This window comes from Pogoniulus pusillus, chromosome 12 (genome assembly GCF_015220805.1).
Source record: "Pogoniulus pusillus isolate bPogPus1 chromosome 12, bPogPus1.pri, whole genome shotgun sequence".
NCBI lineage: Eukaryota > Metazoa > Chordata > Aves > Piciformes > Lybiidae > Pogoniulus > Pogoniulus pusillus.
In genome coordinates, this window is record NC_087275.1 from 22947281 (window position 1) to 22966508 (window position 19228).

The following is a 19228-nucleotide window of genomic DNA, read 5'->3' on the forward strand; positions in this document are numbered from 1 at the left end:
CACCTCCAGGCACAGCGACTTCACCACCTCCCTGGGCAGCCCATTCCAATGTCAATCACTCTCTCTGGCAAGAACTTCCTCCTAACATCCAGCCCATACCTCCCCTGGCACAACCTGAGAAATATGATAGCAGTTCTATAGTAATAGTATATTAATTCTACCTTCCACAATCTAGGCTCTGTAAATCCGTGACACCAAACAGATGCACTGACACACCACGATCAGAAGCAAAAATCACTAGCATCTTTCCCACAAGCAGCACTTACATGATGCCTATTGAACATCTGCAACACATGCAAGGGTGTGATGACGACAGTGTGATACCTTTAACTTTTCAGACTGAGGCCACTGTGTGTGTGCCATATTGAGCATACAAAAAAAGTCCAAACAACCCAAAGGCAGAGAAAGCTACCTGTTACTACTGAGAAGGGAGCTATCTGCTGGTACTCATAGACTCAGAGAATTGTCAGGGCTGGAATGGACCTCAAGGACCATCTAGTTCCAATCCCCTTGCCACAGGCAATCCTCCCTGCTGGGAGGATGTGCACTCTGTTACCACGGCTGCCCACAGCACATGGAGACAGACCAAGAGAAATAAGGGAAGAAAGGCGAACCGAGAGACCTCCCAGATCAAGCTGAGGGACCACAGGGCGAAGGGAGCCTGATTACCACACCTCACACTACATCAGGTTGCTCAGAGCCATATCCAGCCTGGCCTTAAAAACCTCCAGGGATGATGGCGCTTCCACCACCTTCCTGGGCAACCTGTTCCAGTGTCTCACCACTCTCATAGTGAAGAACTTCCCTCTAACATCCAATCTAAATCTACCCACTTCTAGTTTTACCCCATTCCCTCTAGTCCTATCACTATCCAACATCTAAAAAAGTCCCAGCTTTCTTGTAGGCCCCTTTCAGATACTGGAAGGCCACAATAAGGTGTCTTTGGAGCCTTCTCTTCTCCAGACTGAACAGCCCCAATTATCTCAGTCTGTCACCATCTGCCTCTAGATGTATTATTTGCCTACTTCTTATCTTTCTTTTTGGATGTGGTGCTTGGGGGTATGGTTTAAGGTGAATCTTGTAGAGTAGGGTTATACATTGGACTTGGTGATCCCACAGTATCACAGTATCACCAAGGTTGGAAGAGACCTCACAGATCATCAAGTCCAACCCTTCACCACAGAGCTCAAGGCTAGACCATGGCACCAAGTGCCACGTCCAATCCTGCCTTGAACAGCTCCAGGGACGGCGACTCCACCACCTCCCCGGGCAGCCCATTCCAGTGTCCAATGACTCTCTCAGTGAAGAACTTTCTCCTCACCTCAAGCCTAAATTTCCCCTGGCACAGCCTGAGGCTGTGTCCTCTTGTTCTGGTGCTGGCCACCTGAGAGAAGAGAGCAACCTCTTCCTGGCCACAACTACCCCTCAGGTAGTTGTAGACAGCAATAAGGTCACCTCTGAGCCTCCTCTTCTCCAGGCTAACCAATCCCAGCTCCCTCAGCCTCTCCTCGTAGGGCTATGCTCAAGGCCTCTCACCAGCCTCGTCGCCCTTCTCTGGACATGCTCGAGGGTCTTTTCCAACCTGTATGTTTCTGTGATTCTTCAACAAAGTGCATTTGATTTATTTGCCTAACTCTGGGGCTGAAAGGTTCTCAAAACCCACCCAATACAACATTCCCTCACAAAATCCTTTTTCATCCATCTTACTGTACGCTGAGTGGGATAATTATACTGCTTGAAAGATGAGTAACCCTTTTACTGTAGTGTTCTAATGGGCTGTAATTGAGTAACATGCAGGGGAAAAAGTATCTCTGGAAAAATCTCTATGTTTTTCTGATCTTAAGTAGGGGAATAATTTTAAAACCTATTTGCTCATTATTCTTCTATAGATAGTAGTAAAGAAAGAAAATTGTCAATATATCCTCATTAAAGTCCCACTGTAATGCTGTGGTTCTTTTTATTAATCATAGAATCATGATTTTATGATTATTTCACTGATGGAAAATCTAACTTTTTCCAAACACAACTAGGTAATTTAATCTGTCAATGGTCACATTAGAACAAACGTGTCCATAAGAGATGCAAAACGTTACTGCCTTGCCTGTAGAGTAAAACATCCTTTCCTCATCTCCTTCAGGTCCTTATTGCCCCTCTCATTTTCTTTTTATTGGCATTTTTGTGCACATGATGGTATTTGTTTTCAAATAGATTTAAAATATACTCAGGGACTAAAGGGCAGTGTCATACAGAAAGCTAAGAATGAAAGAAATGTGTTCATTTTACAGACCAGCTAAGAATGAAAGAAATGTGTTTATTTTACAGAGCAAGGATGTGAAGATTTAAAATTTCCATGAAAATTGAGGGGGGGGGGAAAAGCAACATTAATTAAATTACAGCCCTTTAAATTTGCACTAAACAGCAAGAACAGCACGGTGCAGATCACAGGTCTGTATTAATTTCTTCAGTGTTGTGATGGTTTGGGTGTCACCTGCCCCCCCCCCCCACTTAAGAAAATCACCCAGATTAGACTCAGCTGAGCTGGAAATTAGAATGCAGCTTTGTATTTACAGCTTAGCACAATATACAAGCAGGTATTTACAATATATACAGCTATATACAGAGATGTACAAGGTAAAAAGGCAACACAGAAACACAACAGCCAGAGTCCCCAGGAGGGATTCCCAACCACTCTTCCACCACCTTTCCACCCCTCTACCTTATGCCAGACTTTGCCTTATGTTCTAGGTGAGCTTGGAGAATCGGCCAAGGGAGTTAGGAAGCAGATAGATTAGTCGCAAAGACAGCAGGTTAGAGAGAGAATGGAGGCAGCCAAAGCCAGAGAGCAAGTCTGTTATCTATGTTTGTGTTGTTGGTTTTATACATCTCAGCAAGCCTATGAGTGAAGCAGACAGCACCATTGTTTCCTTTTCACAGCCTATAATCTAATTCCTCTCATTAAAATATGCCAGCTAGGCTCAAACTAGCACAAGTGTGCCTAATACCATAACATCACACACTTTGTCAGAAACCATATTTTATCTTTCTATGCATCCTTTCACATTCCTTGATGTAGAATATTAAATAATGAAAATGAGGTTGCAGTTATTTGTTTTGTCATTTTCAGGTAAATGTTTTGGGTTGGGTTGGTTTTTTTTTTTTGTTTGTTTGTTTTCTTTTTTTTTTTTTTTCATTTCTTCTTCATCAATTCTTTTTCCCCCCCTTTTTTCCTCTAGCAAAAATACTACAGTCTCCACCAAAAGAGAATAGATACTTTATATTACAGAATATGCAATGGCATCCTGGCCTGTATCAGAAACAGTGTGGCCAGTAGGATGAGGGAGGTTATTCTTCCCCTGTACTCAGCACTGGTCAGGCCACACCTTGAGTACTGTGTCCAGTTCTGGGCTCCTCAATTCAGGAGAGATATTGAGGTGCTGGAATGTGTCCAGAGAATGGCAACAAGGCTGGTGAGGAGCCTGGAACACAAACCCTATGAGGAGAGGCTGGGGGAGCTGGGGGTGTTTAGCCTAGAGAAGAGGATGCTCAGGGGGGACTTCATTGCTGTCTACAGCCACCTGAAGGGAGGTTGTAGCCAGGTGGGAGTTGGTCTCTTCTCCCAGACAACCAGCAACAGAACAAGGGGACACAGTCTCAAGTTGTGCCAAGGGAAGTATAGGCTGTATGTTAGGAGGAAGTTCTTCCCAGAGAGTGATTTGCCATTGGAATGGGCTGCCCAGGGAGGTGGTGATCCATGTCCTTGCCAGCAGTGGTACTCCCAGGAAAGACATAATGCCTGTCCCATGCCTGGTTTTACTATTCTAGGATATTTGTCAAAATTCCTTGGCTATTTTTTTATTCACTGGAGTAAATAACAAACTCAAGTCTTCAGATCTACCTAGCCAGCAGGTATACTCTTTCTTACCTTCCAACAACTTTCATTTAAGTCTGAGTCACGGTGCAAAATCTGCTCCTCATCGAAAAACCATAGGTTGACAGCTCTGAATTTGCTAACTTATGAATCACACCGGTGTAGGTTTTGGTTTTGCTAGAAACCAACCTGACACATTCTTCATTCAGGAGTAGACCCAGCTGTGACTACTCAGGTTACCCCTTGGGTTAGACAATGCTTATTAGTGATGCAGTGATTGCAGAAAATCACATGAAGGATAGGAAAGATTAAAGAAAGAGTAATATTCCTACATCTAGGTATATAATGAACACACCATAACCATCAAGCACTGAGCACAGCACGAAGCGGTGTCTTAACCGAAGCTCAGGCCCCACATCATAAGGTGTTGAATCTTTAGTACAAAAACATCAGAACAGATTATGAGGAAAGAGGCAAACGGAAGCTGTTATTTCTGCTTATTTGCAAGGATGGTATAGAATGTCTACTATACATCATATGATGGGTTTGCCTCTGCTGTAATTTTTTTCTCATCACGACAGTCAGCTTGCCAGCAGTACCTGGAGAATTGAGAGCTCTGTGAAACACTGCTAATTGTTACTGCATTCAGAAAAAGAGAAGGCCTTCAGGAATTTCTGGGACCAAGTGACAGTATTATCAATGATTATTAGTTTTCCTGCTGGATCCAAAAAGGAAGTGGGAGTCATAGAATCATAGAATCAACCAGGGTGGAGGAGACCTCCGAGATCACCCAGTCCAACCTAGCACCCAGCCCTAGCCAGTTAACCAGACCATGGCACTAAGTGCCTCATCCAGGCTTTTCTTGAACACCTCCAGGGACAGTGACTCCACCACCTCCCTGGGCAGCCCATTCCAACGGCAAATCACTCTCTCTGTGTGAAGAACTTCCTCCTAACATCCAGAAATCAAGTAGCCAGAGCCCAGCACAGGGCAGATATAAACAGAGCAGCACAGGATACACTTTAGAAATCAGCAACTGCATTCATACAGGTCAAATTCTGGGTAACATTAGGAGTAAGACTAGAAAAAAAACCCTACTGACTACTCCAGATTTACACAGGTAGGATTGATTATATCTTCTACCAGTAACTGTGCATTTGACAGTTTATCTGACACTACCACCCACCAGCCACCTACCATGCTGTCAAAACACAGTAGTACATATTTCAATTGTTTTGCCTTTATAGCAAGCAAGCAACACTTGCATCCCCTCATTACTCAGGCTTTCACTCAGAGACCACAGCCCATGTGTAGGTAGCTCAGGCAGCAAGGCTGTAGGTCACACACTGTGGAGCAGAAGATGCCAGCACAGAAGAGAGAAAAGAAAACTAACCAAACAAAAGCCTTAATAGTGTGTCATATGTTTTATTTCAATATAAAGACTAATTACTACTACTTTTACATCCCAGCTTCTACAGTTTACAGCCTTTGGAGTCTTCCATAAGTGCATTAGAAAATAGTGCTGTTTCCTGCATGCAGCTGGCAAATTTAAGTGTCTGTTTTGTTGAGCCACAAGATTGCCTTGTTTCTAGCTAAGAAAATAAATAAGAACTATCTATGTTGAAGAGTTGTAATCTTCAGTCTGAGTTTCAATTAGGGCTGTGTTTCCCCAGTGATTTGTGCTTGAAACATGATGTGCTAGAATTTCTTCCAAAAGATATTGGCACGAAAGTTTTCTTGGACTCAATCTCTTCTGGACATGTTTCTCCATATCTGCTGTGTCTCTGGCTTGCATTATGCAGATAACTTTAATCCTCCATGTCTTCTTTTGATAAATCCAGCTTCTAGTCTCCAAAATTCACATGTAAGGTGAGGCTGGCAAATGAATACACTCCAAACCTCCTGCTAAAAAAAGTTAGGGTATTTTGTCTACAGTCCTTTCCCACCCCCCCACCCCCACCCCCCACCCCCATTTTTAACCAATTAAACATGAATTCTCAGAATGTGCTTTTCAGGCTGATTATTTTTTGCTGGAAAATCTTGGTGAAAAATGACTGGCCATTTCTAAACCTCTAAGAAGCAAACTTTATTTGATTTTCAAAACTCATGGCTCTTCTTTTTTTTGTTTTGTTTTGTTTTGTTTTGTTATAATTATTATTTTATTCCTGTTTTGGAAGTTCTAGCAGCAAGCTGAAATTTGGCAAGGAGTCTTTGAGTCAACACATCACGTTTTGTTGTCCATGTGGAAATATGCCTCTACAAGGTCACTTAGAAAGTTCTGAGGAATTACAGGTCATATGTAAGCAGTAGCCATTTTCTGGATCTGAAAAGCTGAAAAGCTGAGGTGCTTAGTGCTGTCCAGTTGTACACAAGTAGTTCCCAAGGAGTGACTGAACATCCTGGACCTCCTTATAACCCACCCTGCATCTCAGAGCTACTGTGTATGCTGCCTCCCTGGGCTATGGAGCCAAAACCTGAATTTCTCTGTAACTCTGGTCTTTGTGAAGTAGATAATGGAGCTGGTGTGGATACAAAGTGTCAGGAGTGGCACAGTGGTAACTTGTTGCATAAAAAGGACAACTTCTGGAAGCTATCAATACAGTAGTCAGCCCACACAGAGGATGACAATTTCCTGCTCCTCAAGTAGTGTAGCACCTTAACTCAAGTAGCAGAGGACTGTCTGATGGGATGTCCAGGTTACAATTCTGCTGATTAACCAGACACATCCATAGAATCATAGAACCATAGAATCAACCAGGTTGGAAGAGACCTCCAAGATCATTCAGTCCAACCTATCCCCCAGCCCTATCTGGTCAGGTTGGTGTGATTAACAGATGAAGGAAATTACATAGCCTACACCAAAATGCATAAGCAGAAGGTCCAAAACAACCTAAACCAGAACATCTTCTTCAGTTCAGTACAAAATCCCGTAAGCAGAAAATGGGAGCACTATTCAAGGCATATAAATTATAGAATCACAGATACTGTGATAGAATCATAGACCAGTCTGAGTTGGAAAGGGACATCCAAAGGTCATCTAGTCTAACCTCTTCTGCTGTAAGAATAAGAATACCCTGTGAGTGTGGGGAAAGTCTTTAACTTCAGGCATTGGTATATTTAACATCACAGTACCACAGTATCACAGTGTCATCAGGGTTGGAAGAGACCTCACAGATCATCAAGTCCAACCCTTTACCACAGAGCTCAAGGCTAGACCATGGCACCAAGTGCCACGTCCAACCTTGCCTTGAACAGCCCCAGGGACGGCGACTCCACCACCTCCCTGGGCAGCCCATTCCAGTGTCCAATGACTCTCTCAGTGAAGAACTTTCTCCTCACCTCAAGCCTAAATTTCCCCTGGCGCAGCCTGAGGCTGTGTCCTCTCGTTCTGGCGCTGGCCACCTGAGAGAAGAGAGCAACCTCCCCCTGGCCACAACCACCCCTCAGGCAGTTGTAGACAGCAATAAGGTCACCCCTGAGCCTCCTCTTCCCCAGGCTAACCAATCCCAGCTCCCTCAGCCTCTCCTCGTAGGGCTGTGCTCAAGGTCTCTCCCCAGCCTCGTCACCCTTCTCTGGACACGCTCAAGCATCTAACATGTTTGAGAATAAAATGTTCTAATATTATAATTCTATATATAATATAATATAATATTATAATATTACCACATTAACTGTACTACGGGGGACATTGTCCATTTAGAAAGATGCAAACACATGGCCTTTTCTGGCCATGAGGCATTTTTAACATGCATGCTTGTATGAAAAAGCTCCCTCTTTGTCCGAATGTACTTGCTGATGCACAATTCTACAGGGCTCAGTGGGAAAATCTCAATTGGAGAGGCCACTAGAGCAGAGTTCCTCTTCCAAAAGCTTCCCCACTGTGAAGCACTCTTTGCAGAAAGTTCCCTCCAACCCTCGATTACAGCTTCCTACAAGCAGAGTAGACTTTGTGTCCCTGAGAATGCCCATGTACAGGTGTGTGCATACAGAAGCCAGAAGCACGGATGAGAAAAGTGTTGTTAGGTTGCACAGAAATTTACTCTCAAAATCATGCTTCATTTTGTAGAATAACTAACTCCAGATACATCAGTCAGGATTCAGGCTTCAGTTTGCAAATACCATGTCAGCATTTTTAAAAGTCCATTGCTGGGAAGTTCAGATTCAACATAACAAGCAGCTTGCTTATACATACTGCAAGCATCAGGTAGTGAGTATTTAAAGTACGGTAGAAGGAGAGAAGGCAGTAATCTTGCCAGCTGAGAGAACTGCAAATCCATGCTCAGAGAAATAAGCAGCAAGACAAGCTTAGAGTCAGAGAGATGTTGAAGGGAAATTCTGTCCACAGTACTAATTATACTGGCACCAAAATTCTAGATAACGATTACTTTTATTTTTAGTCATTTTTTAAAGACCAAAAAGTAGCACTGTCTAACCACCTAGAGAACTGAGATGTAGACATATTGATACAGGAATGGTAGCCGCCGAGAAACTCTGTAAACACAAAACAAACCAGCAGCTGACAGAAACTACAGTGTTTGTCTATGAATGGTGTTATATATTAAAGTGGATTAATTATAAAATAAGGCATTTACTGTTCATTTGTGTAAGGCAGCTTTCTTAAAACGATGCCTGTTCTAACAAGCAAATACTGATTTCTATGCTGCTGGCATGACATAAGAGTTTCCACTGGCAAGAAAAATATTCTTGTGCCCTAACAGTACTGTGACATGTTTATTTGTCTTCCTAAAGTCACTGACATTTCCAGGGACTGTAATGCCTTGACATTTCCTGCTTGGCTCCATTACAGACTCCACAGCAGGCTTTAGTCCAGGCATTAAGTGTTGTGAAGAAACACGCTGATTCTTGTACTAGTGAGGCACGATAGGATTTAGAAATGCTCGATGCATTTTCCAAACACTGCTACAGGTTGGAAAAGCCAGAGGAGCAAGCTACCAACAAAAGATGAAGAGCTTCTCAGAGCCCTAGAAATCACATTCTGATGATATGGCCATCAACTCCACACAGCATGGGTGACAATTCCCTAAGGGCACTCTGTGGATTAAAGAAACTTTAAACCCAAATGATTTGTGCCAGCAGGAAAATACCCAGGCATCTGGTAAAACTGAAAATCAAAATCAAGCCAAGCTAGGCCCAAACTTTTTCTTTATGTTCAGCAATGCTACAGATTATTTACATAATTACATTGTCACAAATGATTATTTAAACTGTTACTGTTGTTTCAATAAATGAAATAATGTTGTTAAGTGAACAATTTGCTGTCTTGTGCATTAATTCATTGCAGATTGAATAAAGGAAAGCCTCTGACTTCTTAATTGTAATGAAAAATAATTTCACTGGTAGCAATAACTGTAATGTCACTGAAGCCACTCAGCCACATAACTTGCCTTGCCTAAATTATTAGTGTAGACTCCCTGAGAACTGAGACCTGGTCAAAGCTGCTAGCACTGTATTTATCTGATGGATAGACGAAACGACGATTTTCTTCAGCAACATTCTCATCTTAGGAAACATTTGCACTTGCAAATGTTGAAGTAGATCTGAACAGTATTCAGAAGTAAGTTTTTCCAAGTCCGTTGCACGGGGAGAAGCTGGCCGCCTGCAGAGTACAGCTCTTTTCGCAATCACCAAAGCCGAACATGTTTTTTTACGGCTATTCCCAGGTGACTCTCGGCGGTATTTATCAAAACAACAGAAGCACCAGCACTGCAAGAGCAACCTCAAACGTACCACTCAAAAAACATCGTATTGCTTGTGATGCAAAAAGCCCCCCCTGCATGCCTGCATCCTCCGGCACCTGTGGGCACTATAAAATCATGTTTCCTACGGACTTTGTTCTGATGAACACGAGGTACAAATCAATGCGAGAAGAAGAGAATGCGTTCTAAAATACCTGCCTAGATATCTTTCCAATCACTTCTTTAGTCCTAAATGTATTTGAAGCCCGTGGGCACCCGACACTCCCGTTAACCAAAGCACAAGCCTCAAGGCTTGCCGTGACAACCAACAACCCCCAGACCCGCCGCTCTCAAGCCCCGCACTGCTCGGCCAGGCGCACCCCGCCCGCGACCGCCGGTGCCCCTACGCCGCCCCTAGCGCACAGCAGGCTCTGGGACGGCTCCCGTAGTGATGCCCGGGGTAAAGCCGGCGGATGCGCGGTGGCCGCGCTAACTCCCCACACCCACCTGAGATGCCGCCCCCGACCACGATCACGTCGCATTTGTGGGCCATGTCTCTGCTCCCCGTCCCAGCCGCTGTCGCCATGCAGCTCTCCCGCGGCACTTGCTCGCGGCGGGCTCCGGCGGGCGGACAGCGCCGCGCTGCCGCTGGGCACGCCCCCAGGCGGGGCCCCTCCCGCCCCACCAATGGGCGCGCTGCAGAGGCGGAGCCTCGCTAGCCACGCCCCCCGGGCGCTGATGTTGCGGCCGGCCGGAGCAGGCGCGGCGGCTCGGGGGAGGTGTCGGTGGCGTGCGGGAGTGGCAGCCCCAGCTCACAGGGGCCAGCCGCCGCCCAGCGCTGCTTCCGAGTGCGTGATTGGCTTCAGTTCGGGTCCGTGCCGGCTCTTGTTCGCACTGGCCTGTTCCGGGCCGCCTAGAAAGGCTAGAGGCATGCAGGCGACAGCGTGCTTGCTTGCCAGATGCCCTAGCTGGGGCATCCTGCAGTCACTTACCCCTGGAGTTACTGAAATTCAGAAAGCTGACAAGCAGTAAGTGTGGCAAAGGAAGAGATCCTTGGAGTTTTCAGCATCAGGGAGGTTTCGGCATCGCTCAGAAGGGTTAACCGTTGCACCAAAGCAGCTTCTCAAAGACAATGCCTGAAATAATAACGGGTGGCCAAAACACCAATTTTGTTTGTACTTGGCTACTACAACTGCTCTGAAAAGCATGACGGCTGTGATTTTTCTCCATGCATTTTGCACCCCGTACAAATTTTGTTGCCAAAGTGTAAATGTCATCTCTCTGAAGTAGAAAAGATAGAGCCTGTCCACCCCCTTCCAAGTAAGCACAGAAGACCTTTACAGTTCATACAGCTACAGAAAATCCCAGTGCCGCTTTGTGTCAAATATCGGTACAAGTTTTGAGAGTTGCCTAGTTCTGCAGCCACATTCCACATCTGGATATGACAGAAGAATCGAATGAGAGTGCAATGCTCTCCAGTCAGTGTTCTCAGAAATGCCTTGGCGTTCTTACAGTGGGAAAACCCAGGGCTTCTGAGGTTTGTACTAATTGTGCCAAATGAGCAAAACATGGACCTGCTGGAGTGGGTCCAGAGGAGGGCCATGAAGATGTCCAGACGATTGGAACATTTCTCCTATGAGGACAGGCTGAGAGAATTGTTGTGTTTTGTTTTTTTTTTTTTTATCCTGGAGAACAGAAAGCTCTGAGGAGACCTTATAGCAGCCCCTTAGTTCTTACAGGGGGGGCTATAAGAAAGACAAGGGCAGACTTCTTGGTAGGGCTTGTGGTAATAGGTCAAGAGGTAATGGTTTTAAACTGATTTAGACTAGATATAAGGAAGATTTTTTTTTTTTACAACAAGGCTGATGAAACACTGTGCCAGATTGCCCAGGGAGGAGGTGGATGCCTCATCCTTGGAAACATTCCAGATTTAGTTGCATTGGGCTCCCAGCAAGATCCAGCAAGGGTTGGATCCTCGAAAGGTCCTTTCAAAGCATTTTATGATAGCAGTGAGTCAGTGCAGAAACATCTATGAAATCACTAAGCAACAATATGAGAGACAGAATAAAGAATCTTCTGCAAAAATACTCTTATAACTTTAAAAAAGTACAGTACATGTGTAGTGCCAATTAAGTGTGTTGTACTAGCTGCAGACACACAAGTGCCAAGTGCTATAGCAAATATGAAGAGCAACAAGACTTCTCCTTCTGTGAGAGGTTATCTACTGACACATAAGCTCACTACTTCCAAGATTGCTGCTGCTTCCATGTCAAAAAAGAGGCATTCCAGACTGTGAGAGTATCCTGAAACAGAAAGTACAACGTGCTGATGTCTGTTTGTGCTTACTGGGCAAAAAAGACTTTGCTTCTTGAAGGTGGTAAGGATACCCACTCCTGCAGTTTTCATAGACCCAATGCCTAGGTCACAGGGAATGTGACAAATAAAAAGCTTTACCAAGCAGCACTTCCCTTATAATCCAGAAGCCAAGTCTGTAGGAAAAGAACGAAAACATCCTTTGTGATAACAACAGGAAACCTGTGTGTATCTTGATAACTTGCTTATAAACTTGCCAAAAAATCTCAAGTGCTAAAAGGAACTGCAACAGGCTGGGAGACTGAAATAGTTTTACCTAGAGCAGCTCTAATGATGAAGGACAATGCCAAAACGTGAATTGTACACTTTGGGGTTGCCTCAACCCTTGCAGCAAAGACAAAAAAAATAAAATCCAAATGACTACCACAGATTGTCATGGGCTTTAGTAGCCTCCATGGGTAGCAATGGCTGTTAAAAACATGCATCTGCTAAGCACTTGACAACTGGATGATACAAATAAGACAGCTTGGAATAAATTCTGTCTTAGCTGATATAGATCTACAGACTTCTAGGATTTGGAAAATAAGCAACCCAAATGGATGGTGAAGCCTTGCTTGAGAATATCAGGATGAAATCATTGGATAATCAAGGAGATCTTGTTAGCATCTTAGCTGGGTCCATCAGGGTTTGATAAGGACTTGCTGAAAATGCAGTAAGCAGGGGAAGAAGAAGATGATGCTTCATATTGAGAGTGATCTTTCTTTCCTAAATATTGTAACCACATTTTCAAAGAGAATTTTGAAATGTGCTCAGAAATCAACAGAAAAAAAAAAAAAAAAAAAAAAAAAAAAAAAAAAAAAAAAAAGAATGGCAAACATTCCAGTGAGAGAAATTGTATTCCAAGCAGATACAGGATCTGGGGGTGCTGATTGATACCCGCCTGAACATGAGCCAGCAGTGTGCCCAGGTGGCCAAGAGAGCCAGTGGCATCCTGGCATGCATCAGGAATGGTGTGGTCAGCAGGAGCAGAGAGGTCATTCTGCCCCTGTACTCTGCACTGGTTAGACCTCACCTTGAGTACTGTGTTCAGTTCTGGGCCCCCCAGTTTAGGAGGGACATTGAGATGCTTGAGCGTGTCCAGAGAAGGGCAACGAGGCTGGTGAGAGGCCTTGAGCACAGCCCTACGAGGAGAGGCTGAGGGAGCTGGGATTGGTTAGCCTGGAGAAGAGGAGGCTCAGGGGAGACCTTATTGCTGTCTACAACTACCTGAGGGGTGGTTGTGGCCAGGAGGAGGTTGCTCTCTTCTCTCAGGTGGCCAGCACCAGAATGAGAGGACACAGCCTCAAGCTGCGCCAGGGGAGATTTAGGCTGGAGGTGAGGAGAAAGTTCTTCACTGAGAGAGTCATTGGACACTGGAATGGGCTGCCCGGGGAGGTGGTGGAGTCGCCGTCCCTGGGGCTGTTCAAGGCAGGATTGGATGTGGCACTTGGTGCCATGGTCTGGCCTTGAGCTCTGTGGTAAAGGGTTGGACTTGATGATCTGTGAGGTCTCTTCCAATCCTGATGATACTGTGATACTGTGATATAGATACCCTTATATATGTATATAGATAGAGATATCTTTATATATGTATATATATATTTATATATATACATTTTTATTTATATATATCCATATATATATATGGATATCCATTTTTATATATATATATATACCCATATACATAATCTTTATATGTATAGATAGAGATAGGTATAGATATACCTACATTTATGTTTAGATTTATATTTGTTTTTAAATACATATATATAATGTCTGCTCTGTATGCCAAGTGATGAGTGAAACCTGTCATAGTAATTGTCAAAGACACAAATGTTTTTCATTCCTTCCTGATTTCACTGCTACTTATTTTGCCAGTGCACCCAAAAACTTAAGGATAATTCCTGCCATTAAAAATTCTTGTTGATTTGTTTGGGTTTGGTGGGGGTTTTTTTGTCCATAATAATAATAATATTATCTATTGTGTGTTCATGTATGCAGTGCAATTTTTAGTTCTTCATTTGGTTTATTAATTTATTTTTACAGGCAAATAGAACTGCAGTGCTCTAGCAAGAATGCATTATCTAGAAGACTGATTGCTATTATTAAGGCTGTAATTACCTCCACTTAGCCACCTCAGAAGTTATGCAATTCTTGTCCCTTAATGATATCAACAGAATCTATCTGAAATATCCTAGAATATGCCATTTTAAGTGTTACTGCCAGCTGAAATTTCCCCCACTAACTCATTATCTGTGTTGATTAGAACTCTACTCTGCAGACACAAAGCTGAGCTTTCCAGAGCATCTCAGCCTTTTGCAAAGCTCAATTCATGTACATTTACACTCACATACATTTCAGTTATGGTAATTATATGGTTAGCATTTTATGGTTACATCAAGATGAAATATAAAAAACTGTGAAAAGGAGCCCAAACATCAGACTCAGTACTTCTGCTGCAAGTCCAACTGTTGGGCAACAGTGTGCACAGTATGGAATAACAGTATCTTAGATAATTCACAGAATCACAGAATGTTAGGGGCTGGAAGGGACTTCAAAAGATCATCCAGTCCAACCCTCCTACCAGAGTGGCATCACCTGTACTAGATCACATAGGAACATGTCCAGGAGGGTTTTGGCTCCACACCCTCCCTGAGCAGCCTGTTCCAGTGTTCTGTCACCCTCACAATGAAAAAATTCCACCTATGACATGCGAAATCTGGGGTCATCAGTTAATTTACCTTGCAATTGATGTTGACAGAACTGTTTGATCATTGTTTGGTTGTTTTTTTCCCCAAGGACTTTGTCTGCCGGGGTTTGGGCAGAACTGAATAGTCTGAGAAAATAAGGAGACTAAGCAGGATTGAGTAACTGAACCTATCAGGAGGCACCGCTGCAGATGGGTGGCCTTGGGAGGCTGGCAGAGAAGCTGAGGGAGTTCTGAGCTGTGCAAGAAGCCAGGCTGCTCAGCCCTGGGAACAAGCAATGCTGTGGCTAGGCTGTTGCAAAGAGGGATTAAGGGGGGTAGTTGGTCAGGTCCACCTCTGTGCATGTGGACAGCTCATCTCTGCTATGTAAGCCTATCAAAAGTACACGCCCCTCTACTGAACTCCACTATATAGGGCATCATGCTTAGTTTCAATAAATAGATTGACCATTATGCATCAAATTGGTGTGAGTCTGTCTCTCTCTCTCCCGTGTGGCCTGGAAGAGAGGCCAACTCAGCATTTATCAATAATGGAAATCATACAAGGCTGTGTGGCACATAGAAACAGACAATGTTGAATGATTGTGCAGCCAGACCAAAGTTGTTATTGATCTTTTAACGACATCGAGCTCTCCTCTGTGTGCAAGTCTCAAAACTGTCAAATATTAAAAAGTTAGGTAAATAATAAAAAATCGAGCATCACATTAATGAGCATTGGATAGGCTTCATCAGTGGATGAAATAAAGTACAAATCAGCACACATGCAGGCAGCCCTTGTATAAAGAAGTTGGTAGTTTTGCATGCAGTGCTTCCAGAAGAAGTAGATGAAGTACAAGAAGGCCATTTGTTTTCTCAGAACTCAGCCTTCTCACCCCACAGCTTTTCTGAAACAAAGCAATGATTTTTAGACATCTTTATGATTTGTAGCCAGTTAAGTTCCACTAAAGGAAGGCTGGTGAGGGACTAGGGGGAATGGAGGAAAACTAGAAGTGGGTAGATTAGGAAGAAGTTCTTCACCATGAGGGTAATGAGACACTGGAACAGGTTGCCTAGGGAAGTGGTGGAAGTCCCATCCCTGGAGGATTTTAAGGCCAGGCTGGATGAGGCTCTAAGCAGCCTGATGTAGTGTGAGGTGTCCCTGCCCATGGCAGGGGGGTTGAAACTAGATGATATTTGAGCTCACTTCCAGCCCTGACAATTCTAATTAAAATTCTCATTCTCATTCTAATTCCAATTCCAATTCTAAGATGATTAAGGGAATGGAACATCTCTACCTGGGGCTCTATAGCTTGGAGAAGAGGAGACTGAGAGGTGACCTTATTAATGTTTATAAATATGTAAAGGGTGAGTGCCAGGAGGATGGAGCCAGGTTCTGCTTGGTGATGTCCAATGACAGGACAAGGGGCAATGGGTGGAAATTGAGGTGTAGGAGGTTTCATGGAAGCATGAGGAGGATTTTTTTTTTCACTGCGAGGGTGACAACACTGGAACAGGCTGTCCAAAGGGGCTGTGGAGTCTTCCTCTCTGGAGATCCTCAAAACTCTTCTAGATGCATTCCTGTGTGATCTGGTATAGGTGATCCTGCTCTGGCAGAGGGGTTGGACTGGATGATCTTTCAAGGTCCCTTTCAGCCCTTGACATCCTGCAATAAGGATTTCAACAATATGCATGTGTCTTTCTTTGCTTTCAAATAAAAGAAGCCCTGAAATTATATTAGCAAGTTAAAATTAATTAAGTCTTTCAGAATGCTTGGTTCTACTAATGCTTTCAGCTCCAACATAAGTGCCCATATGAAGTCAGTAGATGGGAAAGACTGCAAGGAAGGTCTAGAAGAAAGGCTTTGGGTACTTTTCATGCTTCTGGAGCACCTTCCTCCCATCTTCACAAGGGAAGACCTTGCTGGACAGCACGTACAGTGCAGTCATTGTCAGGTGAAGGCAAAGTGGCTATGCAAGCAGTTCAGAGCATAGGGGCATGTTCAAAAGGAGCTGCCCAAATAGTTTCCAAAAGGAGATGTCTGCAAGAATTTTAGTCAAAAGGCATGCAAAGATTCCCAATCAAGCAAGAAGCAGCCATGGCAGAGTAACCTTTGTCTCTGGAAATATGGAGAAATCTCTAAGTCTTCCCTGCTATACTCAGCCCCCCAACAGACGTGCATTTGACATTCAGCCTGGGCATTTCAGGTCTCTGGCTGTCACTGTGTATCAGACTTACACTCCTGTATTTCTGTGGGCATATTAAATCTACTCAATCCCATTCTTAGTCTCCTGATGATTTGCCAAGGCTCACTTTTCAGGCTTTAGATCTCATATGTTTGCAAGTGTCTCCCGGCCTTTGAAAAGGAGAGTGTTATATTGCACAGTGTATGCCCCAGCTAATAGGTAAGGCTTTATGTGAAGACCTGAACTTTGCTCACGTTCTTTAAAGCAGATTTGTGCTGTGCAGTCATTGTTGCTATCAAGTTTTCTAAATGCCCTCCACTACCATTGCAGTATCAGATAATTTCTATCCATCAGGTTTTACAATACACTTTCAGTGATATTAACAAAATGTTCCTTTAATTACCAACTTGATAAAAAAGTGGTTTACACATAGCTCATAGATTTCTGGTAGTGTCTGAGACTGGATCAAAGCCTGTATAAGAGATAACAACAATCTGAATGTGAGACTACCTTTGGAGAACAAGTATGAGTTATATACCACAAACCCTAGCTGTAGCTGGAACAGAATTTTATAAGCAGAGCAGCCATTATAGGAATATGAGGAGGTGTATGGAGATGATTAGGGAAGGCAATTAAATACCTACAAAGTACAGCAGAACTTGATCTGGGAGTAGGCAAGACCATGTTGGAAATATCAGCTGAAATAAAGAATCCAATTAGAGCCACTGAACTTCAGCCTTTGATACAACAACAAAAATCAAACAGCCTTCCTAAAAGCATGTCAGAAGAATCTGTCATGGCTTCTCACTGTCTACCAGGTAAAACAGCACTGGAGACCTATAGAGAGTATCCAAAGGGAATTAAAGGCTATTCTCCTATGCAAATCCTGTATGGGATGCAATTAGCTGAAGCCATATGGACAGCTTCAGGTCTCTTCCTATTAATGGTTACTTCACTGAATAACTAAAACTGTCAGCATTCCTCTCAAGAAGCAAATTTACTTGGGTATGTGGGAACTGAACAACCCTTTCTGCCAGACTTCCTCTCCCTGTGCTGTGACCCCAGCACTTTGCCACAGGACCTGGCCCTAAGTAGCACCATATAGAAATCAATCATGCAGACGCATTTCTCCATCTTACTCAAGTGGCTGACCTGAGCAGGACTGGCTTAGAGAGAACCTAATTTTTTTCCCCCTTGCATAATTACTGCAATTTAGTAACACATAAAACTTTTTGTCTGCTTCAGATGAAAAATATCTTAATCTGGCTCTAGATTAAAAACCAAAACCAACCAATCAAAAAACCAAAACCCAAACCAAACCAAAAATAAAGCCCTGGAATTAATCTCTGGTCAAGGTAAGTCAGGCAATGTACTTCTAGTGAAAGAAAAAAAACCCTATGCTGTGATGGTATCCATCAACACTACCTTACACAGTTTTTCAGAGCTCTATCAGCAATAGTCACTGTCTACTTCAAAAAGGGAGCCCTAGAAGGCAAGTGGAAGTGGCTGGCTGCTCATGCCTTCATGATTAATAAATTGGCATGCAGCTTTCCTGAAACTGGAGGATTTTTTTCCCTATGAGGGTGACAGAACACTGGAACAGGCTGCCCAGAGACTTTGTGGAGTCTCCCTCTCTGGAGGTATTCAAACTCCTCCTGGACATGTTCCTGTGTGATCTGGTGTAGGTGGTCCTGCTGTGGCAGGGAGGTTGGACTGAACGATCTTTTGAGATCTCTTCCAGCCCCTGACATTCTGTGATTCAACGGAAATCTGAAAAACCTCCCATGATTATATGTGATAAATGCAGAGCAAAGTAATCATATTTCAATTTGCAGTGTCAGGGCAACGTAGAGGAAGGGCAGAATTGTTCTCAAATGTGAGCTTGTTGCTGTTTGCCTCAGTTGCTCTGATTTACCTATAACCAACATGCTGCGAGAGGTAGCTCTATTTATGTTCTGCTTATGTGCTTGGCACACACTACAAGCAGAATGCAGTCCTTCTAGTGTCACTACAGATACCTGATCAGGATGGCAAAATCCTTGCTGTCACCATGTCACCAGAGCTGGAAATAAGTGGTGCAGCAGCAGGGGGCTTTGCAGGTACTCTGTCCTCCTGAGTTATTTGCAAAGTGGGTTGCATGCTGTCTCTTTTCTTAAGAGAGGCTTAAGAGCTCAGGCAATTAGTGCCATTTGGTAAATATTTTGGGGTATATTCAAGGAACAGAAAAAAGAGTTTTCATTCTTGTGAACAGGGTGATGAGATGCAGGCATCCTTATGAATTCAGTCTTCACGTTACACCCGTGAAAAGAGGACTGAGGGAAAATCACACATGGGAGTGTATGTTTACTTTTGTTTCACAGTAGGAGAGAGAAAGACACCCAATGGACAGGCACAGGCATGATTCTATCAGTAGTGTCTGCCAGGGCTACTTCTCGTGGTGAAA

At 43.7% G+C, this 19228-nt stretch overlaps 1 protein-coding gene across 1 annotated transcript in view; it reads right to left on the reverse strand.

The window, feature by feature from the left end:
• The window catches only part of LOC135179852 (amine oxidase [flavin-containing] A-like), a 40848-nt gene extending 30612 nt beyond the window's left edge, over positions 1 to 10236 (reverse strand). Inside the window, exon 1 of the mRNA XM_064151889.1 lies at positions 10072 to 10236. Within this exon, the coding sequence (XP_064007959.1) occupies positions 10072 to 10150 (79 nt within the window). The 5' untranslated portion in view covers positions 10151 to 10236. The remainder of the gene's footprint in view (positions 1 to 10071) is intronic.
• Between the last annotated feature and the right edge of the window lie 8992 nt (positions 10237 to 19228).